The 19,032-nt window shown below is 35.5% G+C and overlaps 1 protein-coding gene across 1 annotated transcript; it reads right to left on the bottom strand.

The window, feature by feature from the left end:
- Positions 1–13,558: 13,558 nt before the first annotated feature.
- LOC308350745 (olfactory receptor 4P4-like) lies at positions 13,559–14,497 on the bottom strand (the record flags this gene model as incomplete). The annotated part of the gene is made up of 1 exon (XM_080816250.1): positions 13,559–14,497. One exon carries the CDS (start codon positions 14,495–14,497, stop codon positions 13,559–13,561), a length of 939 nt encoding a protein of 312 aa, XP_080672376.1.
- Positions 14,498–19,032: the final 4,535 nt, after the last annotated feature.

Here is a 19,032-nt window from a genome sequence, read left to right as displayed (position 1 = left end):
CTTGAGTCTGCTGTACATTACACACAAATGAGTATGTATCTGAAGGAAATAAACAGAAATTTGGTGAAACCTTAACAAGTATGAACACATAGATATAAAATTTACTAAGAGTGGATTGTCATGAATATTAATAAATTAATTATTAATTAATTGTTAATAAATTAATATTATTCTTGACTTCTTAAATTAACTGTTTTCTCTTGTTTTATTGTATTTGATTCTGAAGAATATTATAGAATAATTTTATAATTGGAATAATGGGAATAATTATGTATGTTACTCAGTTTTACTGGTAAAGATTTTTAAATATTTAAATGAAGTTTTTAAAATTAAAAACTATTCATTTTTATCAGTTACATTATTTTGATAAGAAATAAAATTTTTTAAAAAATTTTCAGAGTCCAAAAATTCTTTTTTGTATATATCTTAAATGTGTGTGGCTAATACATGAGGACAAATTTCCTATTTTCAACATTTTCTGTTCAAATTCTGTGAATTATCTGGGATTGAATCCTCAAGAAATGCAAATGTACAGTCTGAACTGCTAAAGGTTAATTTATATATAGTACCATAACACCCTCTTTTTTAGCTATGTGACCAAACATTGCCAATGGGTCATGCATGCTAAACCAATGGAATCGCTGTTCCTTTAAAAAGCAAGGAATGGTGAAAATGTATACAGCAAAATAAAGAATATCAATTCATGACCAAAATGTGGAAATAATTTAGCACTTTCATTCACTTCTCCTATTTACATTTCATGTGTTAAAGAGAATTTTTTAAATGTAAATACTGTCATTGAAGATTGTGATGACCATCCTTAAAGGATAGATAAAATTATTAAATTGCTTAAGTATGTTTGAATCGTGCATATATCATTGTTCTTCCCCCAAATTTCATGAGTTTTATATACAATCTAAGGAACTAATGTCAAAAAAGGGGGTGTACAGAAGGAGGCATTAGTCAAACTTAGTGATTATGTTGTACTCAGCGATATTTATTGAAACAAAATAAATGCAACATTCATGTATTTGCATCTTTTGTATCTGATATGTAATTTTAAGACATTATTTAATTGATACAAAATAAGAATAGAGAGAATGCACTTCATGGAGTTTTATTCCTCAATGATGAGGAATTATCTGTCCCCAGTGGGTTTGAACAGCTAGTGCACTTCCTATATTTCTCTGGACCTACTGGGACAGTCATATCTAAGTTTCCAGATGTCTATTAAAAAAAAAATGCTGTAATACCAAATTATATAGAAACCATCAGATCTATTGAAAAGTAATATATATGTATTAAAGTCCTAGAGACTATTGTATATAAATACATACATGTATACATATACATGTAGGATATCTCTCTCTCAATTTACACACACACACACACACACACAATCTATCTATCTATCTATCTATCTATCTATCTATAGAGAGAAAGAGTTAAGAGACATTTAGAAAATGGTCCATACTATAGGATAGTAATTCTGCTTTAAATTATTATTCAAATTCTAACTTCACAAAGGAGTGATTTTTAGTGTATTTAATGTTTTTTTTTTTTTTTGGACAGTGATGAATTACAGTGTATTCAGAAGTTAACCTTACTTAAAGAGTATTGGAAAGTTTTAAGGAGGTAGAATTCATTGACCTATTTTCTTTTTATTGCAAGTCATGCTGATTCTTGGTTAACAAGCTAGAAATAATGTTAATTTTTCAAACACAATTTTTTTTTACCTGAAACAATTTGGTTTAAGAAGAATTACTATATAAGAAGTCTGCAAACAATTTAAAAGCAGAATTCACTTGACTAATCCAAATCTCTGATTTTAAAGAGAAGAAACTCAGATCAAGAGGATCTAATCTTTTCTCAGGTTGGGGAAGTAATACTCTGTGAATGTTGGGAGACAGAAATCCTCATTTCCCTTCAATTTGGGACTAATTTTATGGAAGAAAACTGAGTGGTATGGTGATGGTTGTCATGAGGAAGGCATGGAAAACCTATCCTGATTCCATAACTGAATAGAAAAGAATATGCAAGATGATGGGTGACTAGACACCCTGTCTGTCTTCCCAAGTATTTATGGAATTAAAGTTATATGTACTATTTAACATTAATGCTGTCTGGACTTTTCTCATTCTAAAACATTTTAAATAATTTTATTTCAGTTTTACCAACATGTAAATTTTTTAAATCAGGATTCTTCCTTGTTTCTGGACTATTATTGGGATTGAGTCCACAATAGTGTTTCCCATTTATCTCACCCTGAGGGTCATTACACATGATTGCTGCAGAGAGCAGATGTAAAATGGAAAACGGAGGAGAATTACTGTCATAGAAATAACATTTTGATGGCAGAGATATTATGGACCCCTCTTAGGTAAAAACTGAAGTCACAGTTGACACATAAAGAACATTAGGCAACCACTGAGCCAGTGGTTAGAAGAGCACAACACAGGAAGAGGTAGAAACATTGAGGCGTTTTAAGGAAACTGACCAGTGCAGTCCTTGAGTGAATTCCTTCATCTCTCTAAACTTCATTTTACTCCTTTTACAATGAAGAAATCATTAAGAAATTCAGAATTTTAATGAGGAATACATGCGGTAATATGAAACATCCCATAAACAGGTGTGGTTCAAAGCGGATTAGTTTAGAACTACAGAAGTGTCATGCACCCGCACACAACCAAGGCCAGTGGCAAATAAAGAAAAAAAAATTCATAGCATGTATTTCATAAGTGATCGGGTAAACCTCAGTTTCAACAAATGTTGAGGAAAACATTTAGGTGAGTTGGATGGCTGGTTGGTCCTCTTAGGGAATGCTTACCCCTAATCCTTAGAGTGAGATATATATATATATTATATATATATATAATATTATATATAATATATAGAATATATATAGAATATATATATAATATATAATATGTTATATTATATTATATAGAATATATTATATATATAATATAATATTTTATATTATATATATAATATAATATATTCTATATATTATAATATAATATATTATATAAAATTATATATATATAATTTTATATAATATAATATATTATATATAATATTATATATATTATATATTATATATATTATAATTTATATATAAATAAAAATAAATATAATATTTATATTTATATATATATTTATATAAATATAAATAAATATATATATAATATATATAATATTATATATATATATATTTGCACTATAAAATATTCCCAAATGATTACTTCCTTGGTAATAATAAATAATAAATAATAAATAATAAATAATAATAAATAAAAAGCACACTTTTGGTTGAACTACCAGTATAAGAATAGAGGATCTTGTGTTTAAATTAAAGCTTCCATCATGGGTGCCTGGGTGGTTCAGTCAGTTAAATGGCTGCCTTGTGCTCAGGTCAGGATATCAGGGTGCTGGAATCAAGCTCTGCATCCTACTATCTGCTCAGCAGAGGTCTGCTTCTCCCTTTCCCTGTGCCTTTCCCCACATTCTTGCTCTCTCTCTCTCTCTCAAATATATAAAAAAATAAACAAAACTTCCATCACACGTTCACATTTTCCCTTAGTGTAACAGAATAGCATGCTATAAACTTACCTTAGTTGACTCAGATGAAACTAGTCTATTCTATGATGGCAACTACTCTGAAATATAGGAAATTCTCCATTTTTGTACATATTGAATAGCAGAAAAAGGGCTATTTTTTAACAGTAACATGGAGGTTTGTGCATAAGTACAAGAATGGGACACAATGAAATTCACTGCCAACTAGAAAATGCTTTTCATTGCTATTAACTGGAAATTTGCTTACAAATAATACACAATTAAAACTAACATATGTAAAACATTTTTTTTAAAGATTTTATTTATTTATTTGAAGGACAGATCACAAGTAGGCAGAGAGGCAGGCAGAGAGAGAGGAGGAAGCAGGCTCCCTGCTGAGCAGAGAGCCGGACGTGGGGCTTGATCCTGGGACCCTGGGATCATGACCTGAGCCGAAGGCAGAGGCTTTAACCCACTGAGCCACCCAGGTGCCCCTGTAAAACATTTTTATAGGAATGGAATTACCATATATTGCAAAAGAAGTTATAGTATTGGGATTAAGTTATATGGAATAAGACCATATAATTAGTCAAGCTCATGCTTGGTGGGACCCTTCCCAAACCAAGGTGACAAGGATAATTCACTAAGCATAATATCCGAGTGTTTGCCAGGTTAGTTTTATGCTACATCAGGTAGAATTCCTTCCCTCAGATACTCACTGTGCCAAATCATCCCCAGCATCAAAATCTGGAATAAAATGAAGAGAATTATAAGTAAGTAATTCACATGCTTCCATATTAATTCTTTACAAATGTTTTGGAAATCTCAGTGTGATTTACACCTTCTACAGGTTTACAAGGAAGTGGACTTCAAATATTTACTAAACTTATCAGTGAAGAAGAAAGGCATTGTTTTGCCCCAGGAAAGTAGGCTAGGAATTTGAAATGCTGACTTAAGTTCTGAATGCTAGCTCGTTAAAAAATAAATAAATAAATAAATAAATAAATAAATAAAAGTATTTCTTAATTCCTGCAAAAGGTAAGGAGAGTATTTAGGTCCTGGAAATCACTGAGATTCTGCCTATTCCTGAAGAGAATTTGGTTGGGATCAACAGAATATAAACTTAGGTGATGACACAGAAATTAGTAATTCTTTGAAAGCTGTAAGTAATTACATTCCCAAAGGCATTTCTAGAGAGATCCTGGCCAAATATTGCTAAACCACTGTTCAGAGTGACGTCTCTGGTTGCCCAGGGTGTTGCTTTCTATCTTGAATTAGTTTGCTTCAGGAACTCTTTATTTCTTTGGAGACCCAAAAAGGTCACGGTCAGAGTGGTTCAGGATATTTTGACGGTTCTGGAGATTCATCCAGCTTTCTGAAGAATGAGAGGAAAACCAGTGCAGTCTGTAATACTGTTTGGTTAGCTATCAGGAAAATGTGAGATGAGATAGAACAAAGAGAACCACACACAAGCATTTATAGTCCAAGTATGCCCCATTACCAAGATGTGATGTGTGTAGAGTCAACAAATCAATACAACCAATGATGTGCAATATGAGAACCGGTGCAAAACTATCCATGGTTTGGGACTAACATTGTTGGGATGGATGTTTGGGGGATAGGGGAAAAAGAAAAGGAATGATGAAACAATAAACATTCTTTCTGCATGAACTTGGGAGTTAAGAAAAGTAAAGAAGATGAAAAATATTCAGAGAAAAGTGGAAACCTGGGTGGCTCAGTCAGTTAAACATTTCACTTCAGCTTGGGTCAGATCTCAGATCTCAGGATCCTTGGATGATCTTGAGGTCTTATGATCAAACCCCCAAACAGCAGTGAGTCTCGTTCTTCCTCTCCCTATGCCCTCTGCCCCACTCGTTCTTTTCTTCTCTTAAATAAATAAATAAAATCTTAATTAAATTCATTAAATTATTTAACAAGAATGCATATTTTGATATAATTATTATTTCCTCTATTATGAACGTTTCTAGAGGTTAAATAACCAGCTCAAATAGGTGTTACTAAAGGGATGAGGATGGGGGATGAGGTAACTGGGTGATGGGTATTAAGGAGGTCAGCTAATGTGATGAGCACTGGGTTTTACAAGCAACTAAGCACTCTTTGAACACTACACCAAAAATAATGATTTAATACATGTTGGTTATTTGAACATATAAATAAGATAAACAAATAAAATTTAAATTTGACTCCATAAAAATTAGCCATTAAGCAAGAAAATGTATATTTCTAAATTTAAAGCTTGATTCCAGACTTTGAACGTTTAGTATCCCTTGAGTAAATGAAGGATTCTAACTGATGGGATTCAGGGCAGGCTGTCCCACTGTGCAGCTTTGACATGCAGATTGTTCTGAGCTGAAAACAATCAGACCAATGGATTCAAGAAGAGTTTTTATCTTCCCCACTAACTCCCTAAAAAGTTTGCATAGAGGGTCTTGTTCAAGAAAGAGGTACCACAAGAGAAAATTACAAAGAGTGTGGGGTGGACATGGTAAACTGTGGGGGTCTCTACGGCTTGCTTGTTTAAATTCCCTGTTGTACCCATTGAATCCCTAACCCCTTCTTAGCTCAGGAGAGCATATACATTTCAGTTGCCTGACTATCAGGGAGTTTCATTTCTTTGAGGTTCCCATATATATGAAATTGAAAGTTTTGTTTGTTTGTTTGTTTTTTGGTTTTTTTTTTTTTTCTTCTATTAACCTGTCTTATGTCAATTTAATTGTTAGTGAGCCAAAGAACAGAAAAAGGAAAAAGGGAAAAGCTTTGCTCCCCTACATAGCCCTTCAGCACGGAGGATATCAAAGCTTTGTGATTTTACAGCTTATCCATTTCAATACCACGCCCAATGTTGACTAAGCTTTACCCAATCTAGCCTGTATCAATCCACAGAGAAGAGAACTAGTCATATCTTGTATATCCTCCCCTGACAAACACTCTAGGACTCCCCTTAGAGACATATACAGGTGTCCCATCAACATCTTCAAATCTTGATTTTGCCCCTCATCATAAACTTGTTCTGCTGAAAAAGTTTTAATTTTAATGAAGTGCGTTTTATCTTTTTTTATATGGACCACACCATTGTTATTATGTTTAAAATTATTTTTCTAATTCAAGGTCACAAAGATCTTGCCTCATTTTATTCTAAATGGATTATGCATTTCCTTTTTTACGTATTGGTCTACGTTCCATTTGGAATTGAATTTGTACAAGTTGTGATGAATGGATTTTTGTGGTGCTACTGTTGATTCATACCAATGTCTAACACTTCCACTGCCCTTTGTTGTGAAGACGATGTTTTCTCCACTCAATTGCCTACAGACCCCTGTTGAGAATTAGTTGACCAATGCAAGCAGGTCTGTTTCTGACTCTCTAGGCTGGCCCATTGATCTGCTTGTTCAGCTTCATGAGAACAACACACTGTTTTGAATACAGCAGCTTTATAATAGACCTTGAAATAAGATAATGTAAGTTCCCAGCTTTGTTCTTTTTAAAGTTGTATGACCTATTGCAGTTTCTTTACATGGCTGTATGCATTTTAGATCACTTTGGAAAATAATAAACTTGTCCCCATTCATATTTTTATGGGATTGCCTGACTCTAAAACATATTTGGGGATAATTCACATCCAAAGAGTATCGAGTTATCTGGCCCAGGAGCACAATATCTGTTTCTATTTATTAAGTTCTTCATATATTCTCAACAGAGCTTTTATAACATTTTCAGTGTATGTCTTGCCCCTATCTTGTCTTATTTTTCCTTAAGTATATTGTATATTTGATGCTATTGGAAATTGAATTTTAAAATCCACTTTCTGTTTTGTAGTTTCCAGTACAAAGTATACAACTGATGTTATATATTGATCTTGTATGGCACAACCATGCTAAACTCATAAAAAAAGAAAGTCTCTCATATTGAATAAGAGTTTGGTAGAATCAGCAGTTTTCACCAAGGCATAATTGTCTGTAAAGAAAATTCTAGAGAATGTTAGAAAACCTAACATAATTTAAAAGTACCAAAGAAACGCTGGACTGATGAAATGAGTTTAGATGTGTTCACTTCTGTTTTATTTTTGTGAGCATTTATGTAGAATAGAAATTATTTTTCTCTATTGTTGGGCAGAATTCACACCAAATCTAGCTGCACAAGGGGTATGAGGACAAGGCAATAAATTAAATCAATTTAAGATGCAAATAAAGGGCCACTGAGAATATATATCTTGAAATTTCAGGAGCTTGGGTAATTTACATCATTTGAAGAATTTTTCATTCAGTCTAAAGTGTTGAATTTATTGGCCCTAATATGAACACTCTATTTTTTATTTTTATTTTAAAAATCTGTAGTACGTGTAGTGATATAACTTCTATTATTGAAAACAGCTGTATGTAGTAATCAATGAGTTTTAAGCATATAAGGCATCAACATCCAGAAACTAAAACCAAATTAAAATAGAAATAAAATGAAACCAGTCCTGTCCATGCTGATACAAAAGTTGGGTATTCATTCTTTCTGACGGAGGCATAATACTCCATTGTATATATAGACCATATCTTCTTTATCCATTCATCCACTGGAGGGCATCTTGGTTCTTTCCACAGTTTGGCCACTGTGGCCATGCTGCTATGAACATTGGGGTACAGGTAGCCCTTCTTTTCACTACATCTGTATCTTTGGGGTCAATACCCAGTAGTGCAATTGCAGGGTCATAGGATAGCTCTATTTTTAATTTTTTGAGGAATCTCCACATTGTTTTCCAAAGTGGCTACACCAACTTTCATTCCCACCAACAGTGTAAGAGGGCTCCCCTTTCTCCACATCCTCTCCAACACATGTTGTTTACTGTCTTATTAATTTTGTCCATTCTAACTGGTATAAGGTGATATCTCAGAAGTGATTTGGGAGAAATCAGAGGGGGGGACAAACCATGAGAGACTGTGGACTCTGAGACACAAACTGAGGGTTTTGGAGGGGAGGGGGTGGTGGAGTTGGGTGAGCCAGGTGGTAGTATTATGGAGGGCACGTATTGCATGGAGCACTGAGTATGGTGCATAAACAATGAATTTTGGAACACTGAAAAAAATAAAATGAAAAAAAAATACAAACAAAATATAGACAATGATATAATAAACTAAGGAAATAAATAACTGACATAACTGTCCTCTTAAATGGAGAAAAAGAAAAGCTTAAAGTTAATTCTCCAAAAGAATTAATAAAACTCAGAAAACATCATCAAGATCAAACAAGAGAAAAGAGAGACAAAAAACCCACAAATTACCAATATGGGGAATGGATCACATACATTGCTGAAAACTAGTGTTCCCTTGTATAAAAACTTGAAATCCAGGTTGGTGATATCTACTCAAGCTAGTTATAAGCTATTTTCTAGGGGCACCTGGATAGTTCAGTCAGTTGAGCATCTCACTCTTAGTTTTGGCTCAGGTCATGATTTCAGGATCGTGGAACTGAACCCACATCAGGCTCTGCTCTGCACAGGGTCTCCTTCTCTCCCTTTCCCTCTGCTCCCCCCCCCCACCTATCCATTCTCTCTCTCTAATAAATAAATAAATAAATAAATAATTTAATGACCAATTCTCTAGCCCTTCTACCTCTAGATACTGCATGAATAATTCCAAGTCATTGTGAATTCTATGTAGATAAAACATCATTAGTTATGGATTCATACCTGGTCTTTGGAAGCAATGTTGCATTGCTTGACCATATGGCTCACAGGTAAAGAACAAGACCTTGTTTGTAATAAATTTCAAAAAGCCAATGACAAAATTAAGCTCAACTAGGGAAAATGATCATAGGTGTACTTCAAATGATATTATCATAGAGTTATTTTAGAGTCAAAAACCAAAAACTCTAAGACCAGACTTCTTCCAACATGTACCCAGTTGGATGGGACACATGGGAAAGAATCTCAGCAAAATGGAAAGGTCAAGCAATCCAGGAGTCACAAGGGACAGGAACCTATTTTTAACTGTCTTGTTGGTTACGGTGTGAAACCTCTCTAGTTGGATTCAGAACTAAATTCAATTATAGTTTGCTTACTTGGATGAATTGAAGGAAGAGCCTGAGGAAAGCATATTTGCATGATGCACAAGAAGCAGCTCAACAAAGAATTATGAGCAAAGAAGCTCTGAAGAAAGTCTTAAAACAGTGAGGAAACTCTCTCAGAAGAAAAAAACAATGCTTCAGTAAAACATATGCTATGTAAAAGGAACAGCAAAAGCATTATACATATGTTATCTCACAAATTTATCATACAATTTTTAATATGGGATGGATAGGACTAAATAATATTCCTGAAAGCAAAACATAGAAGATAAAGAATTTGAAGAACATAATATGTTAACAGTGCTTGAGAATCCATCCAATCAGAAAACCTTGCACACACAAAAAGCGACCAATGGCCAATCTTCAGGCTGTTTAGTAAATAGAGGCAGCCATTCAAAAGCTTCCAAGGTTTTTCCTTCCTTCAAAGGAAAAAGCAAGGTGAGGGGATACACTTGCTCCTCAGGAAAGAAATTCTGGTTAAGCCAATAGTTTCCTGCACAGATAAAAACACCAACATTGCTACCTCCCTCCCTCATTAGTGGATAGCCCCAACTGGAAGGAGAGACAAGAAATATCAGTGTTTAATTTTCTAATTTAATAGGAATAGAACTTTTGTTGCTGTTAATAGACAGGTAAGGAACACAGTTTTTAAAAAACATGAAACTGCACACTCAGAGAGCCTCTTACTGGCCATACTATTTAACACCTCTAAACAAAATCCTTAAATTCTAAAATCCTAAAACAAAGGCAACTGTTCCAATCACGTATAGGATATTTACCATATGTCAAGAATTCAACTAGGAATGTCATGTCAACTATGCTCAAAATCATACAGCTAGCTGTCCTAACCAAGACTTCCTAACTGAGACCTTAAATTCCTGGCCACCAAAATACACCAGGCACACCATATCCCCTCGGAATCACCTGCATGTGAGAACTTACTCTAACCAAGGAGGCTCTATTATATGAACGACACAGAAATGGGGAGGTCCAGAGGTGAAGACAGGCCTTCCATCCTGCTCTGACAGCCCATCCTGAGGGCTGATTTCAGCTCTTCCGGTATTCTCGTCATCACCAGAGACCCCCATGATTATGGTGTCACATAAAATAGATATTTCAAAGCAATCAATTCCAAATACTTCAGCCTTCACTCTGTACCTAAATCATCAACTTTTTGAGAGCATTTTGATTTTGCTAATATCTCTTGGTGGATGATTTAGGGTCAATATCTGAATCAGCCGTCACAATGGATGCCTACAGACAAATATAAGGTTGAGCACAGTTGAAGGATTAGGAAAGGGGGCTGGGGCAGGGAGTCACATAAGACTCTTACAGCCACACCTAGTTTGGGCCTCCAATCCTTCCCTTAGACCCCTGGCAAGATATCTAAGCTTCTTCCAGCCTGGTATTTTCTGATAGCTCTGGGGCATAAAGAAAGAAACTGTGTAACAGATTTCTTCGTTGATGAGAGATATTCCTTTAACTAAAATTGAGATTTTAAGTTAGCAATAAATTCCTTTATAGAGTGGGACACTGGGGGCTCAGCTTGTTAAGCATCTGCCTTCAGCTCAGGTCATGATCCCGGGGTCCTGAGGATTAGTCCTGCATCAGGCTTCTTGCTCAGCGTATAACCTGCTTCTGCCTGTTGCTCCCTCTACTTGTGTTCTCCCTTTCCCTCTCTCTCTCTAACAAATAAATAAGTAAAATCCTTAAAAAAATAAATTCCTATACAGATGGCCAGAATCTACCAACAAATTGATAAGTAATTCAGTTTGTTATATTTTATTTGTCAGCTTTTCATACAATGTCATCCGATTTTGCCAATAAAATATTGTGGACCCTTGGAAAAAGAAAATATGAGAGGAAATTTTTTTTTTTTAATTTCATTGCAGGCATTCTTTCCAACGTGGTGGGACTTTTCCTGAAAAACTCCAAGAGTCCCAAGAGTCCCCAAATAATACATGCTCAGACATACCCACTAGATACAAACACAAGGGTACATGGACTTTATATACTTAAAAAAATATCCAGAACATTTTGGAAAGACTCTGTATTAAGCCATCAAACAGAACTCTGAATAACATGTCAAACTATGTCCTTGGTACAGTCAAAATGTTTTCCCATCATGTTCCTGAGGCTTGCATGAATCTAGAGAAATAAGAAAATATTAGTTACATATACAAAAGTTTCTTTTTTTAAAAGACTTTATTTATTCATGAGAGACAGAGAGAGGCAGAGGGAGAAGCAGGCTCCCCTTGAGCAGGGAGACCAATGTGGGACTTGATCCCAGGACCCCAGGATCATGACCTGAGCTGAAGGCAGACACTCAACCATCTGAGTCACCCAGGTGCCCCAATGTGAAAGATTCTAAGAGTTGAAAGATCAAATGAGTGGTGTCAGGCACTAGGCAACAACTACTACCTCCATGACATAGGCTCTGGGGGTAGAAGTAACTGAAGCCAAGTTTGTGTGGAAGCAATGTAATCATTTTGCAGAGAAAAGACAAATCTCTAGGCAGAGACAAATGTGCAAATGAATATGAATGGAGCACAGAGCTGAGATTGGGTATTGTGAGTCCATGGACAAAGAGGTAACCAATGATTGAGTGAGTAGTGTCGCCTTGATGCAGAAAATAAAAATAAAAATAAGATGAAATAAAATAAAATAAAACTATTCTAAGCATCTGGTGGTCTGCTAATTTCATTATATCCTTTATAGGCACATGAGATTATACGTTAAATTCTTAGCCTTTTTGACATCACTTATCTTGTGGTTAATGCATGATTGTTCATGACACAAGGACAAGCTCTAGATATGTGAGAAAAATGCATATAGTCACATAAAAAAAGATTATTATCATAGAATTTAATTCAGTTACTATTTGTTTACATCTTAATTTGTGCCAAGTTTATTGATAGAAAAAAATGAAAGATAAAAAGAAAGATAGAGATAGCACATACTCCTCCTTCTCAGACAAACTAGTGAAAGCACAGTTCACAAGAAGAAGCACTTAATAGGACATAGGGTTATTTCAAGTGGAGAAAACATACTGCTGAATAGCAACAAAAGAACAGGGCAGGAGTCAGAATGACTTCTAGTCTGCTCGATCTGCCAAGTCTTCCTGAATAGGAAAAATGAGCAGTGTGAATTATAGGTAAGACATGGACCCTCAAGCATGGTGTGGGGAATCCTAAGCAGAGGAGAGAGCTGATATACAACCATAAAGCTGACAGATTGTAGAGTGTGTTTGGGAATGTAGACGGACCCAGTGAAGCTGAGTGAAAGCATCCAGGAGAAGGGACACACAGGAGCAAAGACGGGGAAAAAGGAATTACATAACTTGGCTTTTCGATGTGCCTTATGCTGTGTTAAAACTTCACGTGTGTTAGTCCAAGTGATAGTATATCTTCATGAGCTATAATATTACCCCATTTCATAGAAACACACATAATTAAATCAAATTGCCAAAACCCAGAGATAAAAACTTAGAGTCATTATGTCACCCAGCTCTCCCTGACCCCAAATTCTGTCATTGTAACACCATACTTTCTTCCAGTGTGATGACCTCTGATAGTACCAGTTAGAGCTGAACCAATTTGGGGACAAATATGATAAGCAAATGAGAAGGTTGGATTTTGTTCCAAGGAAAATAGGGATCCGTATAGTTTTTGGGGGGAAATGAGTGATTTGATCAGAGATGAGCTGTGGAAAGGCATTTCTTGAATTCCTCAAACTCAAGTGCTCACAACTGAACTAACTGGACACTTTAAAGTGCGGATTGCAATCTGAATTACAATGACTTGCTTCTTTGGCTCATACTCACTTCAGAGGTTCTCTAGTCCAGCTCCGCAAAGAGAGCTCATATGCTTTCTATGAGATCACAAGTGGTCAGTGCTCTGGGGACACAGGATTGAAAGCACAATGAAAATCAGCCTCTTGACTTGAATTCTGAATGTGCCATTTTAGACCACACCTTCCCCATGGCGATTTTCATCTCCATGTTTCTCAGGGTATAGATGAGAGGATTCAGCATGGGGGCAATCACAGTGTAAAACACAGAGATTTCCTTATCCTTGTTCTCATTCCCGGCAGGTAGAACATAAGTATAGATACAGGGCACAAAGAATAAAACAACCACCATTATGTGAGAGCTACAGGTGGAGAGAGCTTTGCGCCTCCCTACAGAGGAGTATGTCCTAAGATTGTATAATATGAGAATGTAAGAAGCCACCAGGACAAGAAAAATGACAACCACCACCATTCCTGAATTTGCAATCACTAAGATACTAACAACATGAATGTCTTTGCACACCAGTTTCAAAAGAGGCTTCACATCACATATGTAGTGATCGATCTGATTAGGACCACAGAAAGGCAAGTTGAGTACCATGAGCAACAGAGCGACAGAGTGCCAAAACCCCACACCCCAGGCCATGAAGACCAACATGTTACACCTCCGCCGGCTCATGAGGACCATGTAGTGCAGGGGCTTGACAATGGCAACGTAGCGGTCTAAAGCCATGGACACCAAGATGAATATCTCCACACCCGCCAGCAAGTGGGCAGTGAAGAGCTGGGTCATACAGTTGTTATAAGAAATGTTTTTTCTTGCTGCGCCTAAGTCCCTGATTAGCCTGGGGACCACCGTGGAGGTGTAGCAGAGATCCATGAGGGAAAGGTGACAGAGAAAATAGTACATTGGTTGTTCGATTAGATGGCTGCAGGTGATGGTGAGTAAGATGATGAAGTTTCCCATTAGGACAGCCAGGTAGCACAGCAGGAACAAGAGAAAGAAGAATAACTCTAGTTGCTTATTTCCCCATAGTCCCATGAAAACAAATTCTGTGACATTGTTCTGATTTTCCATGAGATTGAGGTGAGTCCAGACACACAACAGAAACTTAATTCACCTGAAATGATACGGAACATATGACATTTTTAGTAGTACTTTAAATATTTGGAGTATTTTTATATGAAAAAATATGTAGATCACAGAGGAATTTTTGCACTTAATGTTTACAGTCTGTCTGGTGTAAGACAGAGATCATTATTCAAATGATGTTTAGTGAGAGCATACTAAATCCTGGGAATTTAATGAATATTTTGCATGCATTTAACTCATAATAACCCAGCAGTGATTCTGCTGATTTTTATATATGGGGGAACACAACTGGGTGGGTTCAGACAATAACACCAATCCATTCAGATAGTAAACAGTAACCTAAGATATGAACCAGTATCAAATGCCAAATTCTGTGCTCTTGAAAGTTATGCTACATTATCCACTGACCAAAAGGACTTCGAACTGTTTTCCACCTCCTTCAATGACATGTTTGTTTGTTTTTCATCTCTGCCATTAACACTCAAATAAACCTAAGCAATTCTCTTCCCTTCCATATGCTACTGACAATAACTTACAAAGCCCCAATCCAACACCATATTCTATACATTCAGGAGAAGTAAATATTTGTTCATGATATAGAATCACAATCAAGATTCTTAATCATAGCAGATAAATAACCTGAATTAGTTGATCACAAATTCAATGACTCGCCTTCTTGGTAGTTTCGTTGAGGTTCAGTTTGAACCAGATTTTGTCAAGATTCAGGAGAGGCAGGAAATGGAAAACCAGAGGCACAATCTTGGCATCTGGATATGGGAACATGGTGTTATTTTTATATAAAAGACTTCCATTTTCCCAAATCATTCTGAAGACACATTTTAGAGGTTGCTGTATAAAATGTTAGAAACACTGCAGAGAGCCAGTTATTTTCTGTTGACATATTGAAAAACTCAGGGTGATTAAAGAATGTTCTGGATGTTTAATCATGCAGTTAAACAGCATAGCCACTTAAATGCTGTAGATCTAGGAGAAGAGAATGAATATGTTGAGCCATCACATTTTACCCATTACCAAGTGTCTACCACAGCAAAATCATGATTTTCCTAAAAGACTGTTAATGCATTATTTTCATGGTACCAGAGGGGGACAGTGTGTTGAGGTGAACAGATCTCTCATCTACTGCTCATGAAGGGGAGCATCCAGGGTCCTATGTCTTGTTACCTTTTTCTTGTCAACACTGAGAAATTCATTCTCTCTCATCCTCCCTCCCCGGTTGGTAAGTGGAAGTTAAAATACTGGATCCATTTGTCTTGTTCTGAGAGCAAAATGGAGTTCGTTGGAGAATACAAAATGAAAGGTCTTATGGTTCTAACTTGTCAAGTCCATAGAAGAGTACTCCCAAAAATGTGTGGAGAGGAACACACAGTTGTATAAGAAAATAGAAAACAGGGTGTTCTTCAGCAATTAATCGGTTTTACCTATTGACTTTGTATTCTGCCATGGGGGTGGGTTGAAGATTTTATGCTAGACAAACATTCAAAATAAGTAAAAAACTTTGGTGTTGGTATAAATTTGTTCTGGTTTCAGCATAGAGCTTGGCAAAATACTTCTTTATGTATCAGTTGAGAAGATCCAAGCCTAAACATTATGTGGAAGAATAGGATCAGTTAAAGGAGATACATAAATCCCAGGGTAGCTTTTCATTAAAATCAGAGAACAAAAACTAGAGAATCTAGACAGTAGGAAATGCAACTCTTGGTTTAGGGTGTGTTCTGAACACTGGTGCAAGCCTGAACATCTCTTCCCACTAAGTCGAGTGCTGCTCAACCTACAGTGCTTAAAAACAAGCTGTGAAAATAGAAATTGATATAGAAAAAGATCTATAACAGCTCCTATAAACTTTCTTCTGGGAATCCCCTGGGTGGGGAGGGTACGGAATCCATAAAACCTCCCTTTTCCTCTTTCCTTTCTTTCCCTTTTCCTTGCTAGTTCTCTCCCCTTCTCTCTTTCAATATATCACAGTGTAGTCACCCTTATTGTACTCACCTATCTTCTTCTGATGATGTGAGATGATAAAATGCCTACAAGATGAGATGAAGTAAGGTGAAGGAGGCAGGCATCGTGAAATAGCCTTAGGCTGCTGTTGACCTTCTCATAACACATCAAATGGGGTCATCTGCTTCTGCACCATGTTTTTCAACAGGTAACTGAAACCGTGAAACTTGAAACATGGATTAAATGGGCTACTGTATTATTGTCCTTGTTTTGCAAATAAGGAATCTTGAATCCAAGGTTGCACAAGTACTAAGAGGGAGGTCTACATCTAAATCACCAGTTTATTCCATATGATTTGGAAGCTCATACTTTTTTTTTTTTCACTGTCCTTAGATGCCTTTTCCCAAATACAAATGAAGGCATAAAACCTTCATCAATTGCACTCCAGATTTTCCTGAATGCCTTCTTTTAAAAATATCTACCAACACAATTATTAGAGAGGAACTTAAAATTTAAATTAGGAGATCAAATCCTGTATTAAATGAAAACCTATAGAAATTACAATTATTTTCTCTTTATCCTATATATCCATACATATATAAAATGTTTTTGTATATTTTATATCAAGGTGATCCTTCAGTTGGTTCCTTTTACTTTTTGTATCTGTACTATGTAATAGCAAACCGACATGGAACACCTCTTACCCTCCTGTTTATCTTTCATCCAAAGAACGTTTCAGGAAAACATTTTTGGGAATAACATGAATTAAAGCATGTGTATGTCCTCAGGGGAAACCTCCCACAGGCATTTTACATCAGCCAATGTGTGTGTGATTATAATTTGAAAAATAAAGCCCATATTATTATAGTGGTAATATAGGTGGCCTTGAGGCTTATTTGATTTATATAGTTTTTAAAGATTTATATATTTGTTTGTTTGTTTGCTTATTGATTTATCTGAGAGAGACAGGAGTAGCATGAGGAGAGTCAGAAGCAGAAAGAGAATCCTGAAGCAGACTCCCTGCTGAGCACAGAACCGAACTCCAGCTGGATCCCAGGACCCAGGGAGTATGACCTAAGCTGAAATTCAGAGTTGGATGCTTAACTGACTGAGCCACCCAGGCTCCCCTTGATGTATCTCTTGAGGGTGATTAGCTGAATGATTCAATACTTTTCTATTCTTCTAGCACTGATATAATGTGAATATCTATTATTCTCTCCATCTTCTCCTAGAATAATTTCTTCAAAAACTGGAGATGTATATTATATATACATATATATTTTTAATTCCTCACATCATGTAAAGAGCTAAATATGCAAAGGAAGTATAGAAAAGTATTAATATTTACTCATCAACATAGAGTCATTGTCATTAGCATGAAGATTTTGAAACAATTCTCAATGGCTAATTACAACCATTGGAATCTTAGAAGTCATATACATTGTTTTATGTCACTAGGTAACATCAAATATAAGGGTCTCAGAATTAGGAAATGCCACAATGCATAATTAGTTATTTTCCTTATTTTAGTGTGTTTTTGTTTTACTTCGAGTGAATCAGGTTGTGTAAATTGGAGTCCTCCGTTCATAGCAGCAATCCTCCTGGGTCCGTGCTAAGTCCATGTAAGTCTAATTTTATTTTTTTTTTTCTGCATTGCTCATTTCCACTTCTGCTTGCCACTTCTGTGCACCCACTGTACTCGATTGTACTCAGCTCCACTAGCTCCAGGATATTTACATTCCTTGTGATTTTCCTACAACTGTCCACATCTTACAACCCTCTTACAATACTATCTGTAAAGTATGATGTTTGACTCTGTCTTCTTGCTGCATGACCCTGCCTCAGGCATACACTTGGCAATCTAGTCTCCAAATGCATAAAGCAAGCTTAGATAAATCCACATGAAGAAAAATGTGAATTCACCTTCACAGTGGACGATTTCAATGTTCCTTTTTCAATATGGATGACTAAAGAAGGAATTAAATCCAGAGGGTATAAAAGATCTGAACAAAAGAAATTAAAAGTTTATGGAGGTGCATATAAAAGCTTACATCTAACAAGGAGTACGTATTTTTGTATGCATAGAAGGAGTATACATAAAATTAGCTAAAAGTTATTTTAAAGAGCATCACCATGTTTTTAAAAAGGTGACATTATACAGAAATCTGAGCTCAATAAAAGTTATAAGTAGATCTACATCTAGATCTAGGTAGATATGAATATAAATACATAAACAGATACATTATTAAAAATTAAAATTATACTGTGAAACATAGTTAATTCATTAAGAAATCATACTGGAAATTTAAAAATATACCTATACTTGAAATATAAGGAACATACTACCTCTCAGAGTTTGTAGGATACAGGGAGAATGATACTTTTAAAGAAAATGATAACCTTAATATTTTCACTAGAAAAAAAGAAAATCTGAAAAGGATTTTATCTTTAGAAGACAGAAGCACACTGAAAAGTAATATGAGAAAACATAAGGTAAATCAAAGTGAAAAATAAAAAGAAGCAAGAAATAAAAAAGAAAGAGAAATAAATTTTCACATTGGATC

Source organism: Martes martes (genome assembly GCF_963455335.1).
Source record: "Martes martes genome assembly, chromosome: 10".
NCBI lineage: Eukaryota > Metazoa > Chordata > Mammalia > Carnivora > Mustelidae > Martes > Martes martes.
This window is presented reverse-complemented; position numbering and strand designations above follow the sequence as displayed.